We start from the raw sequence: 12,904 nt of genomic DNA, 5'->3' as shown, positions 1-12,904 counted from the left end.
TCTTTTCCAATACATTGGTCCCGGGATCTTTCTTGGAACCCGAAACCATGTTTAGACACTCTTAAACATAAACGACGACACCACGTAGTCAAAAAATGGATTAAACCAAGAATCATATTGAACACATCCTAACATGACTTCTAAACATAATTAACACCCGAACATGCGAAATCCCACCCAAATATATCAAGAATATCACAATATGAAATTCTCAATTTAACCTAGAGCTCTAATCATATTTAAATCATCAAAATCATAGTTTATCTTTAGAATCAAGAACATCAAGATTTACCAAGAACATCACACAATATCAAGATCCTCTTATAATCATCAAGATTATCAATATCAACACATAAGATCATCTCATCAATTATCAAGATCATATCATCATCATTATAAAAGATTTATCAAGACACAAGCATAGAGAAGGAGTCAAAGAAGAAGATTATAGCAAGGAAAATATGTTTTGTTGAGACATGAGTTACCTCTTAGCCTTAATTAATCCTCCCTTGGCTATTAAGGTTCTTCTCTAAGATTTCCATCCGATTGATCTCCCTAGGATTAGTGGTGGTGAATCTCCCGGGAATATTTTCGTGTAATATAACTATGGGTGGTAAGGGTTCTAATTGCTTTCTATTCCCCTATTTATAGAATCAGGAATCCTAATCCTAATCTGGCTAGTAAAGGCCTACTTTCTTTATTCCTAATTGATATATAGGTCTAGGATAAGGGTGTCAAAGTGGGTCGAAGCCCGCGGGTTAGCCCGCACCCGCCCCGCAATTGGGCGGGTTAGGGCGGCAAGAAATTAGGCTCGCGAAAATGCGGGCCTAATGGGCATGGTCCGCGGAGGGCCAGAGCCCGCGCGGGCCAGGCCATATTTAATAAATAAATTATATATATAATATCTTTTTTTAAAAAAAATCATATATATAATATCTTAATTCTTAGTCAATGTGTAGATCTAACTATCTAAGAGTACGCAGAAGGGGAGAAGTCCAATAATTCAATAATCCTTCACTAATTCTTAATTCAATAATTCTTTGAGTACGTAGTTCTTCGGTTCTCCCGTCTCCATCCGCCTCCAACTCTATCAAATAATTACTAAAACTAAATCATCAATTCATACATATTTATGAATTACTAAATCGCCTCCAAGTCTAGCAAACATACATATTTATATATGTATTATACACAGACGGGAATTGTAGAGGGAAAATCTGAAGCCGAGAGAGAAATCGAGTGTGCTGTTGATGTAACACCCCGTGTTACGACCCCTAATATCAATTAAATCATTTAATCAATTACCCAAAAGAAAGAATTAAATCACAATAATTAATTAGGAAGGCCCACCATAGTCCACGAGCCCTTATCCCTAAACCCAATCCTTAGTCCCAAAAGAAATAGAACTAGCAAGCCCATAATATTAGTTCCTAACTAGGACACCTAAATATATAAATAGGGGACTTAAGAGGCACCTAGAACCCTCCCCACAAGATTAACGCCCCACCACCCCAAAAGAGCTCCAAGAATCCCCTTAGGAGAAATCAAGAAAGCAAGAAAGCTTAAAGAAAGACCCTTCATAGCCAAGGAATTAATTAAGGCTAAGAGGTAACCCATGTCTCAACAAAACCTATTTTCATAGTTATGATTTCCCCCGTAGGATTTCCCCATATTATTGTGTATTGATGAATTGTGATGTTATTATTGATGATTGATGGGATAATTCCATGGGAGATCTTGATATCGGGAGATTCTTGATAATTATGGTGTTCTTAACGATTATGTGGAGTTCTTGATGATTATATGTTGCTCTTGATAATTGTATGGCGTTCTTGATGCTTATGTGTTATTTGTACCGAATCTTGTAATTAGAAGACGAACCGTATTCTTGTTGATGTAAAAGTGATTAGAACCCTAGGTTGTATCGTATGATATTATTCTTGGTGTATCGGGTGGGGAAATCGCATGTTTGGGTGTCAATTATGTTTAGAAAAGCATGATAGGTTATGTGCCGTACGTTTCTCGTATTTGATCCGTTGATTGTCTACGTATTGATCGTTAATTGCGTTGTAAAGTGTCTAAGCATGGTTTCGGGTTCCACAACGGTTCCCGGGGCATTTTGTGTATAAAGAGTCAGTGGGGGGTAGGTGGGGGGTAGGGGACCCGCCACCTACCCGCGGTCAAAAGAGGGCAGTCCCGGCAGCGGGCAGCCGGCGGGCGGGCAGCTGCCCGCCGGCGACCCGCTGCCCGGAACAGTGTTACCGGCGGGCTGCCGGCGGGCGGCCCCCCACCCACCGGCTACCCGCTGGAAATTCCCATTCGGGACCCCGGCTTCCCCGTTTGATGTTTCCCCCGATCCCCGTGGTGTCCCAACGGACTCCGTCTATCGTGCCTATGTCTAGTTGGATATTTCGGGTACCGTTCGTAGGTTGTATGAGTCTTATATATTGCATGCTAGTTGAATTGGTATCCCGTTGACCTAGGTGGAAGAAGCATGAACCCCTTAGGATTATTCTTAGTATGTGAAGGATCACGCATAGGTTTTGTTATACGTTTTCTCCCCCTTCCCAATGTGTTAATGTGGGTTGCATGTGCTTGCTATGTGTTATGTGTGCATGGTACCCCAATTCGGTTGCGATCGGATTGGTTATTCCTGAGCTGCGGTTCAGAAGCTGGCTGCGGTTCAGAAGCTGGCTGCGGTCAGATTTATACTCTTGGGCTGCGGTCCACCGTTTGGTTGCGATCAAACGTTTCCACATGAGCTGCGGTTCATACTTTCCTGGCTGCGGTCAGATGACATTCTCTTGGGCTGCGGTCCACTGTTTGGTTGCGATCAAAAGTTATGATGAGCTGCGGTTCATCGGTCGGTTGCGATCGACCCCTCCGTGTTGCGATACGGGACAGGGTGCTGCGGGGCCGTGTCAGAGCTATATGCGCTGACCCTCATGTATGGGCATGCGATTGGTCCTGTGGCGCCAACAAAGTGTGCTATGTGTTGAGATATGGATGAGTTGTGATTATGAGTATCTTGGGGGTTGTGACTATGGGATTTATGTTGGGGATTGTTTACGTTGGGTTATGATTATTAATGGTGCTCAGCTTTATCTGTCTTGCCTGTTGAGGATTGTATAAGCATGTTATAATTGTTGCTTGTGTCTAGCCTTATCTGTCGAGTCATCCCCGGATTTAAAAGCTAGAGTTCGTAGGATATATCTTCATGCTCAAAATGGTTTTCGTATATCTATATATATCTCTATATGTAATGTATTTCAACGCGTTGGAGTGGGTTACCAGCATCTCTCGCTGAACAGATATATTTGGCTTTCAGGCACAGAAGAATAAGTCACTGGAGCGCGCTAGAACCTGGAACGTAGAAGTAGATAGCTTCCCTCTCGGCCTGCGTGCCATGCTTATGCATTTACATTATTGAGGATATTAGTTAGTTAGCCTGTGCACCTGAGTTCTCTAGCTCAGGTGTGGCATAGCACCCCGTACTCTTGTATTATGTTTTGGGATTTAATGAGATTTCACCCTTATTTTATAAGTCTTAAATGTCTTGAAAATCTGGGGTGTTACAGTTGAACCCTAGCTTTGATCACCGTTCTATAGTTCTGGTGAACGTGCGGTATCGATGCGGGAGATTTGGGCGAGGTTTATGGATTTTATGGAAGTTTCCGGTGCCATATTTCAAGCGGTTTTAACATGTTTATATACTTTTTTTTTTTTTTAAATTTAAGTGATGGCCCGTCGGGCCAGCCTGCTAGACCCGCAAGCTCACATGGGGCGGGCTTGGGTTGTATAGTTCCAAGCCCGCGGGCTTCACGGGCCGGCCCGCCAAAGCCCGCCAAATAAAAAGCCCGCGGTGGGGCGGGCCTAATGAGGCAGGCCGGCCCATATTGACACCCCTAGTCTAGGATTCCTAATTAGAATCTGACTAGTAAAAGGTTTACTCTCTTTATTCCTAATAGGCTTAAGACTCTAGTTTAGGTAAGGGTCCACGATCCATGGTGGACCACATTAATTAATTAAAGGGAATCCTAACCAAATTAAATCCTTTTTAATTATTATTAATGGGATTAATTAAATAATTAATCTGGGATTGAAGGCCTTAACACGGGGTGTTACAGAAGTAATGGACTTCCAATCCCAAAATGTCCTCATGCATTATTTTTTTCGATTCTAAATGGTCTCTTACCTACTTCAAGAGATTATTGGACAATCGTTACTGTGATAAGTCAGTGGTACTTATCCATATAAAACGTCTTCAAGACGTTTTCAATGTAGGCTAACTGGTGTATAAAATCCCTTCAAGGATATGCTTGATCTTCAGGCTGAGACAATACTTGGTATTTTCAAGTCTTTCATTTGATCATTTCAAACTCCGTCTTTAGATACGAGCTAATATCACTAAGCTCTTTATGTATTTCAATGATGTTCATATCATCAACATAGACTGAGATAATAACTAAATAACTCAATTAACAACTCTTTAATAAGTACATAATGGTACATATTCATTTATACATTTTTTTACTTCAGGAGGAAATTACTCAATCAATTGTTTGTTATTTCAAGTTATGCAAGGCCTAGCCTTTGTACTTCAACAACAAACATGTTGTGATATTTATTTTCTTTTATTTCAAGAATTATAAATTCATTAAGAATTTTTCCAAATAAACATTAGTGTCTAATAACCCATAATTATATGGTCATGACTTTCATCATCTACATATCTAAATTTATTATTCTGCCAATTATGTAGCAGAACTTAATGACGTCCATTATGAGAGAGTATATTTGATTAAAATCAATTATGAGTCTCTGCGTGAACCCTTATGCTACAAACTCGCTTTATATCACACCACCTCATCATTCTTGTTTCTCTTTCGTACAAACACTCATTTGTAACCTATCTACAGGGTTAAAATTTCAATGGTGTACATGTTATAAATAAAATACATTTATCAACGAGCTAAGTTATATATGCCTTAATTGCTCCTTTTATACATTAATCTATCAAGACGCTTCTGGCGTATAGCTCTGGATCTAGATTGTCATATAATATGAGCAATTTTGAAGGAAATTCTGTTGTCGACAACTAAAATATTTTCATAAATTTCTCCCACATATATATAAATGTTCATTGTAATTTATAAGTCAACCACATTCTAGCCATTTTTCAAAGATATTCATATTTGGTTTTTCCGCATCTCAGTATTGTGATTATTTGATGCACCTATAAATTCATTGGGTTTTCTCGTCTTCTGGACGAACGTTTTGTCAAGGCGGACTAGAAAGGCTGACAAAATACGGGCCATAAAATTCAAAGCTCGCCCCGCCTCTTTAGCGGGGTAGGACGCGCTCGCCCGGCGACCCGTTTTGACGGCTCTACTCCTGGTATTTAACTCTGTCATTGCAACACTAATGTCGGAGATCAAACTCATCACTTCGCTCATATCTAAAAGATAAAAAAATCAATACTATTATAAATAAGAAATTAAATCGTTAATATGAATATAACTCATGCACCAAAAATGTCATTTTTGTTAAGTTTTGGCCTTTTCACTCGTTAGTCCCGCGTGATGCTTGCACAATTATACACCCGGAATTGCGTATATATATATATATATATATATATATATATATATATATATATATATATATATATATATATATATATATATATATGTATGTGTGTTTGTATATGTAAAGAGAAGAAAAAGGAGGAGGAGAAGAACACCAAGTTATAGTATAACCATCATGTAAGTGTGTCCCTTTCATTCATCTTCACTCACTTTATATAGTGGTCATATACAACCTTTCAAGTACACAACATCAATACATGATTAAATGATAAGCAAATGAAAGGTCTAAATAGTTTAATAGCCATAAATATAAATATTTACAACACTCCCCCTTGGCCATTAAATAATTATACTCATGCCTCGTTAAAAACCTCGCTAGAAAAATCCTGTGGGAAAAACCTAGTCGAGGAAAAGAGTACATGTAGTATCAATCATGTGTTGCATCGGTTGCCTCGTTAAAAACCTTAGCCTAAGAAAAACCCAGTGGGAAAAAAAAACTTAGCTAAGGGAAAAAGAGTACAACCATAAGCCTTCTGGGCATAATCTTCAGGATTTAAAAGTCTCCTAGACCGAGTTTATCGCTCCCCCTGAACACAACAGTCTTCCTAGACTCCGCATCCCAATTTTATAAACATACTTCTCAAAAGTGGATGTAGGCAGGGACTTAGTGAACAAATCTGCCAGATTTTCACTAGAGCGAACCTTTTCAATGAGTATTTCACCACTCTTCTGGAGTTCATGTGGGTAAAAGAACTTAGGAGCAATATGTTTAGTAAGACCTCCTTTAACGTACCCGTTACTCATCTGTGCAACACATGCCGCATTGTCCTCATATAGGACAGTCGGGGAATCAACATTGCTCATTGTTCCGCATGAGCGATGAATATGCTGTATCAGTGATCTCAACCATACGCATTCGCGTGCGGTTTCATATAAAGCAATTATCTCCGAGTGATTAGATGAGGTAGCAACTAAGGTCTGTTTAATGGACCTCCAAGATATAGCTGTACCTCCACAAAGAAAAACATAACCAGTTTGCGATTTAGCAGTATGAGGGTCAGACATATAACCAGCGTCTGAATACCCTTTCAAAGTAATGTCCTGGTTGTTTTCAAAATAAAGACCAAGGTCTTTTGTCCCTTGGAGATATCTAAAGATATGCTTTATTCCACTCCAATGTCTTCTGGTCGGAGATGCACTAAATCTAGCAAGTAAATTCACTGAAAAGGCAATATCAGGCCTTGTGCAATTAGCCAGGTAAAGCAAGGCTCCAATAGCACTTAGGTAAGGAACTTCAGGTCCTAGAACCTCCTCATTATCCTCCTTAGGTCTAAATGGGTCCTTTTCCGCTTCAAGGGATCGGACCACCATTGGGGTGCTAAGGGGATGAGATTTATCCATATAGAATTTCTCCAATAATTTATTAATGTAGTTGGCTTGGTGAGTGAAAATTCCATTTGGAAGATGCTCGATCTGCAGGCCGAGGCAGAACTTGGTTTTTCCCAAGTCTTTCATTTCAAATTCTGCTTTTAAGCATGAACATGCTTCTATAAGGTCTTCCTTTGTTCCAATAATGTTCATGTCATCGACATAGACAGATATAATGCAGAAGCCATTAGATGACTTCTTAATGAATATACAAGGGCAAATATCATTTTTAACATATCCCTTCTTCAGGAGGAATTCACTCAGATGGTTATACCACATTCTACCAGATTGCTTCAAGCCATATAATGACCTTTGAAGTTTGATGCTATACATGTTTCGATCTTTATCCCTCATATTGGAATTTTGAATACCCTCGGGTATTTTCATGTATATATCAGCATCTAGTGACCCATAAAGGTAAGCTGTCACTACATCCATCAACTGCATATCTAATTTCATACTTACTGCCAATGATATTAAATAGCGGAATGAGATGCCATCAATAACAGGAGAGTATGTTTGATCAAAATCAATTCCGGGTCTCTGCGTGAACCCCTGAGCTACCAATCTCGCTTTATATCTAACCACCTCATTGTTTTCATTCCTCTTCCGTACGAATACCCACCTGGATCCTATTGGGATCACATCTTTTGGGGTAAGTACGGTGGGACCAAAAACTTTTCTTTGATTAAGCGAGTTGAGCTCTGCCTCAATTGCCTGTTTCCACTTCAACCAGTCAGAGCGCTTCCGGCACTCGGTTATTGACTTTGGTTCTGGATCCAGATTATTTTGTGGAATATTACAGGCAACTGCATAGGCAAAAGTGTCGTCGACGACTATTAAATCTCTGTTATATGTTTCTCCTGTATCAACAAAATTTATGGCCGTTTCTATATTGACATCAACCAGATCATCGTCATTTCCCAAAATATTTTGATCTGGATGTTCCGCATTCCCAGTGTTCATATTATTTAGAGCACGTGCAGGTTCACTGGGTTCTCCGTCTTCGGGACGGTCGTCTTCAGGACGGTTAACATTTTTCTGGAGTGACTGAGATATTTTACCAATTCTCGTCTTCCGTGGATTTAAATCTTTTGCACCAAGTGGTCTCCCGCGCTTCTGGTGATGGGGAGTGTCAGTGTGCATACTTGGTCCCACGGGGACTTCAACTCTCGAAGGAGCATTCACAGCAGGGATATGGGACCTAGTCACTCCTCTGTTATCAGTAAAAGCATCTGGCAGGTTATTTGCTAAATTTTGCAAATTAATAATTTTCTGAACTTCTAGTTTAGTTTGACTAGTACGTGGGTCTAGATACTGAAGATCATTTTCATCCCATGAGATTTCTCGGCATTTCGTTAAATAAGGTCTTTTATCTCCCCCTAATGTCGAGAAATGATCTTCATAAAAAATGCAGTCAGCGTACCTCGCGGTAAACTGATCTCCTGTCATGGGCTCTAGGTATTTAATGATGGAAGGAGATTCATAACCAACATATATACCTAGTTTTCGTTGCGGGCCCATGGAGGTACGATTTGTAGGTGGTATGGGGGTATAAACTGCACACCCAAATACACGCAGATGGGAAATGTTAGGTTCTACGCCACGTAGTAGTTGCAAGGGGGAATAATCATGATATGCACTAGGTCGGATTTGAATTAAAGCTGCAGCATGTAATACTGCGTGTCCCCAACATGAGACTGGTAAACCAGACTTTTGCAGTAATGGTCTAGCGATTAATTTAATACGCTTAATCAGAGACTCAGCCAAGCCATTCTGAGTATGGACATAAGGTACAGGATGCTCCACTTTGATGCCCAAGGCCATACAATAATCATTGAAAGCCGTTGATGTGAATTCTCCAGCATTATCCATTCTTATTGACTTAATGGGATAATCTGGGAATTGGGCATTCAACTCAATAATTTTCGCAACAAATTTAGCGAAAGCTTTGTTCCTCGTGGACAGTAGACTAACATGAGTCCAACGAGTGGAAGCATCAATAAGGACCATAAAATATCTAAATGGTCCAGAAGGTGGACTAATAGGTCCACAAATGTCGCCCTGCAATCTCTGCAGAAATATAGGCGATTCATGTCCAACCTTAGTACGCGACGGGCGTACAATATATTTACCTTTCGCACAAGCCACACATGTAAACATATTTGGCGAAAGTACCTGAGATCTAGACAGGTTATGTCCAGCAGAATTAGATATGATCCGGCCCATCATATTCTGCCCAGGATGACCCAGACGGTCATGCCACATTTGAAAAGAATGTGGATTTTTTAGTTTCATGGTAAGTGCCACAAATGAATCATTGGGTTGTATATAGGTATAATATAACCCAGAGGATAAAGAGGCAAGTTCCTCAACCTCCCGCTTTTGACCAGTGATCAACTGAGTCATGGTCAAGAACTCCTCTTTGTTCTTAGTCTTGGTTTCAATATGGAAACTATTTGAACGAATATCCTTGAAACTTAGCAAGGTTCGTTTAGATTGAGGGTATAACAAAGCATTTTCAATTAGTAGCTTTGTACCCTTAGGGAGGATGATGGATGCTCTTCCGGAGCCCACTATTTGTACCTGATCATTAGAAATGGTAGTAATATTACTACTTGATTTGTTTAAGGTACGAAAAAACCTCATATCCGTTAGGATAGTATGCGTGGTTGCACGATCCACCAAACACAATGTTGGTTCATGCTCCATTGTGCGAACAACAACTTTGTAATGTTGTAAGATCTTCGGGGTTACTTCTCGAACAGTGGTTGTTCGTTACTAATTAACCAATGCCTTGGTACAAAAAATAACATGTGAAGGTTAAAAAAAGAGGTGAACCATTCATCATGATAAAATAGAAAACATAGAAATCAAGTCATAAAACGATATGAAAAAAAAACATAAGTTCATAATCTAAAAAAAAAACGATACGAAAAATAGGTTCATAAACCAAGAGCATAAGACAGATCATTCTTGATCACCAAAGTCTTCAAGCTCATATTTTAAAAGATCATCATCATCATTCATCACTGCATTTGCTTCAGGCAAATCAGTGTTGGTGTGATGAGATTCCTTTCTTGACGATTGCTTATCATTTTTCTTTTGCGTCATTTTGTAAGCTTCAACCAGATGCTTTGGTGTACGACATGTACGAGACCAGTGTCCCGTACATCCACACCGATAACAGGTTTGTGACCTTGATGAACCTTGATCACTTTGTTTCTTATCTTGGGCCCGGGAGTCATTGTTGCCTTTGCCTTTACCACTTCGATTGTTTCGACCGTGACCTCTACCACGACCCTTTCCTCGACCCCTTCTAGAATTGCTTCCCTGGGCAATATGATGTGCTTCAGGCGCGGGGGCAGACCCAGCAGGTCGTGCATTATGGTTTTTCATCAACAACTGGTTGTGCTTCTCGGCCACAAGAAGTGCAGATATCAAATCAGAATGCTTTTCATAATTCTTTGCCCTGTACTGCTGCTGGAGTACAAGGTTACTCGCATGAAAGGTAGACAGAGTCTTTTCAATTAAGTCTGTCTCTGAAACTTCTTGTTTGCAGAGCTTTAGTTGCGAGACTATCTTATGAAGGGCCGAGTTGTAGTCAATAACTGACTTATAGTCCTGAAACCTCAGGTGAAGCCAGTCAAATTGGGCTTGAGGGAGGACAATCGATGACTGCTGGTCAAAGCGGTCCTTCAGGGACTCCCATAATGCCAAAGGGTCCTTTTCAGTCAAGTATTCATTTTTCAGGTCGTGGTTCAAGTGGTGACGTAAGAAAATGAGAGTCTGCGCCTTCTGGGCGTTTGTACACTGTGACTCAGCAACAATGGTTTGGCTTAGTTCTTTAGACGCGAGATGAATCTCGATGTCTAAAGCCCAAGTCAAATAGTTGCTACCGTCAAGTGCGAGCTCATTAAATTATCTTTTGGCGATAGAAGACATGATCTACAAAACATATATCGTATGGTTTCATATACATTCATAAAATCATATGTTCTCATAGCAAAATAAGGAATTTAATAGGATCTCTAGATGCAAAACAAACTTCAAGAGATGAAATTGAAAGGTAAAAACTGAAAAAAAAATTGACCTTTCAGATTCATGCAAGAGGGAAACTTCCATATTGAAGCATAGCAACCTTATTAGTAACATGCTCATATTGCAGTAATAAATCACAAAATAGCCATGATTAACATAATTTAACAATAGCAGCTATGCAATTTAATTTGGATGCTCTTATGCGCATCATACATTATCAATACATTATATCGTGTACGCACATTACATTATCAAAATTCATGTGTACAATGCAAAAAATGAATTTTGAATATGAATGAATAGAGAAAGTAAATTCTTAGAGATAAAAATAATAATAATAATAATAATAATAATAATAATAATAATAATAATAATAATAATAATAATAATAATAAAAGACAATACGTATAGAAATCTATTATTGCTATGTATATGTAATCAATTCTTCCATCATACAATACTTAATCAAGAGGGACAAGACAAGACAATTTTTTTTTTAAATGTACGAACTGTGCACACACTGTAGAAGCAAAATCACATTTGTTTTTCACAGAAGCAAAATAAAATAGAAATATATATATTACAAAATTTCGATTATGACATACATCCAAAATTTTGATTATAACATACATCCAAATAATTCATTTATGACATGCATCCAAAAAGATTTAGAAAAAAATACAGTTTATCTAAAGAAACAATCCATTTTAATTGTAATTGCTATTCAAAAACAAAATTAATGAACCATATTCTATTTTCACAAAGAGAAGGAATTAAAACTCTCTAGATGCAAAATTTTCACAAAATATATAAATATCTATTTTTTTTTTGGGGGGAAATATATACAATCTAATAGTGGATTATATACACACATTATTTATCATATGAAAGTAAATTTCAAGAATACAAAGGATCAAATATAATCATTATGAGTCAAATATGCAGTACGTACATTTCTTCCGAAGAGACAAAGATTTTAGATTTCCTTATTCAAGAATTTGCAGGCATATATACAAACTATGCGTACATATACAATATCATACTTATCTAGACAATATAATATAATATATTAGGAAGATAACCAGGCATATTGTGTTCATATATTTCATTCAATTCGCAGGATATAGAATTGGAAAAACATATTCATGAATTTACACAAACATACATATATGAGCCAATATGTGCAATTCATATTTCAAATTTTAGAAGAATATGTATCATATAAAACAATATCTTCAAAAGGAATCAAAAAGGCATATAACCAATAATCATATCCACATATCCATAGAACACAAAATATGCAATTATAGGCATTTTTGGCAACTAGGGATGATAAAAAAAAATTAGCAACATTGTTCATGCCAGCATGTATATTTGAACAAATAAACATGGCAGAATATTTATATGCATTTTTGAATAAAATATTGTATGCAATATTTTCAGTTTATGTTATAAAGGATACGCATAGCATTTACAGACAATGCATATAATTCAATCATACAGAGTACATATTTTATTAACAATAAATATGCACTTTGTAAGAAAAGTAATGTATAAAGCATACCGTTCACCGAAGAGCGTGCTTGATAACGTGTTAAGTTTTGGCCTTTTCACTCGTTAGTCCCCGCGTGATGCTTGCACAATTATACACCCGAAATTGCGTGTATATATATATATATATATATATATATATATATATATATATATATATATATATATATATATATATATATGTATGTGTGTTTGTATATGTAAAGAGAAGAAAAAGGAGGAGGAGAAGAACACCAAGTTATAGTATAACCATCAGTGTGTCCCTTTCATTCATCTTCACTCACTTTATATAGTGGTCA

At 37.9% G+C, this 12,904-nt stretch overlaps 2 protein-coding genes across 2 annotated transcripts; both read right to left on the bottom strand.

The window, feature by feature from the left end:
• Positions 1 to 7,450: 7,450 nt before the first annotated feature.
• On the bottom strand, positions 7,451 to 9,725 carry LOC109178951. The gene is made up of 3 exons (XM_019328501.1): positions 8,440 to 9,725; positions 7,639 to 8,229; positions 7,451 to 7,454 (listed from the first exon to the last, which is right to left on the bottom strand). The coding sequence occupies exons 1-3, from the start codon at positions 9,723 to 9,725 to the stop codon at positions 7,451 to 7,453; spliced, it is 1,881 nt and encodes a 626-aa protein (XP_019184046.1).
• Positions 9,726 to 9,983: 258 nt separating this feature from the next.
• On the bottom strand, positions 9,984 to 11,138 carry LOC109178950. Its single transcript, XM_019328500.1, has 2 exons — positions 11,107 to 11,138; positions 9,984 to 10,908 (listed from the first exon to the last, which is right to left on the bottom strand). Exons 1-2 carry the CDS (start codon positions 11,136 to 11,138, stop codon positions 9,984 to 9,986), a joined length of 957 nt encoding a protein of 318 aa, XP_019184045.1.
• Between the last annotated feature and the right edge of the window lie 1,766 nt (positions 11,139 to 12,904).

Source organism: Ipomoea nil, unplaced genomic scaffold, assembly GCF_001879475.1.
Source record: "Ipomoea nil cultivar Tokyo-kokei standard unplaced genomic scaffold, Asagao_1.1 scaffold0875, whole genome shotgun sequence".
In the NCBI taxonomy this organism is placed as follows: Eukaryota; Viridiplantae; Streptophyta; class Magnoliopsida; order Solanales; family Convolvulaceae; genus Ipomoea; species Ipomoea nil.
Note: the sequence above shows the minus strand (reverse complement) of the source record. Positions and strands in the feature narration are given on the sequence as shown.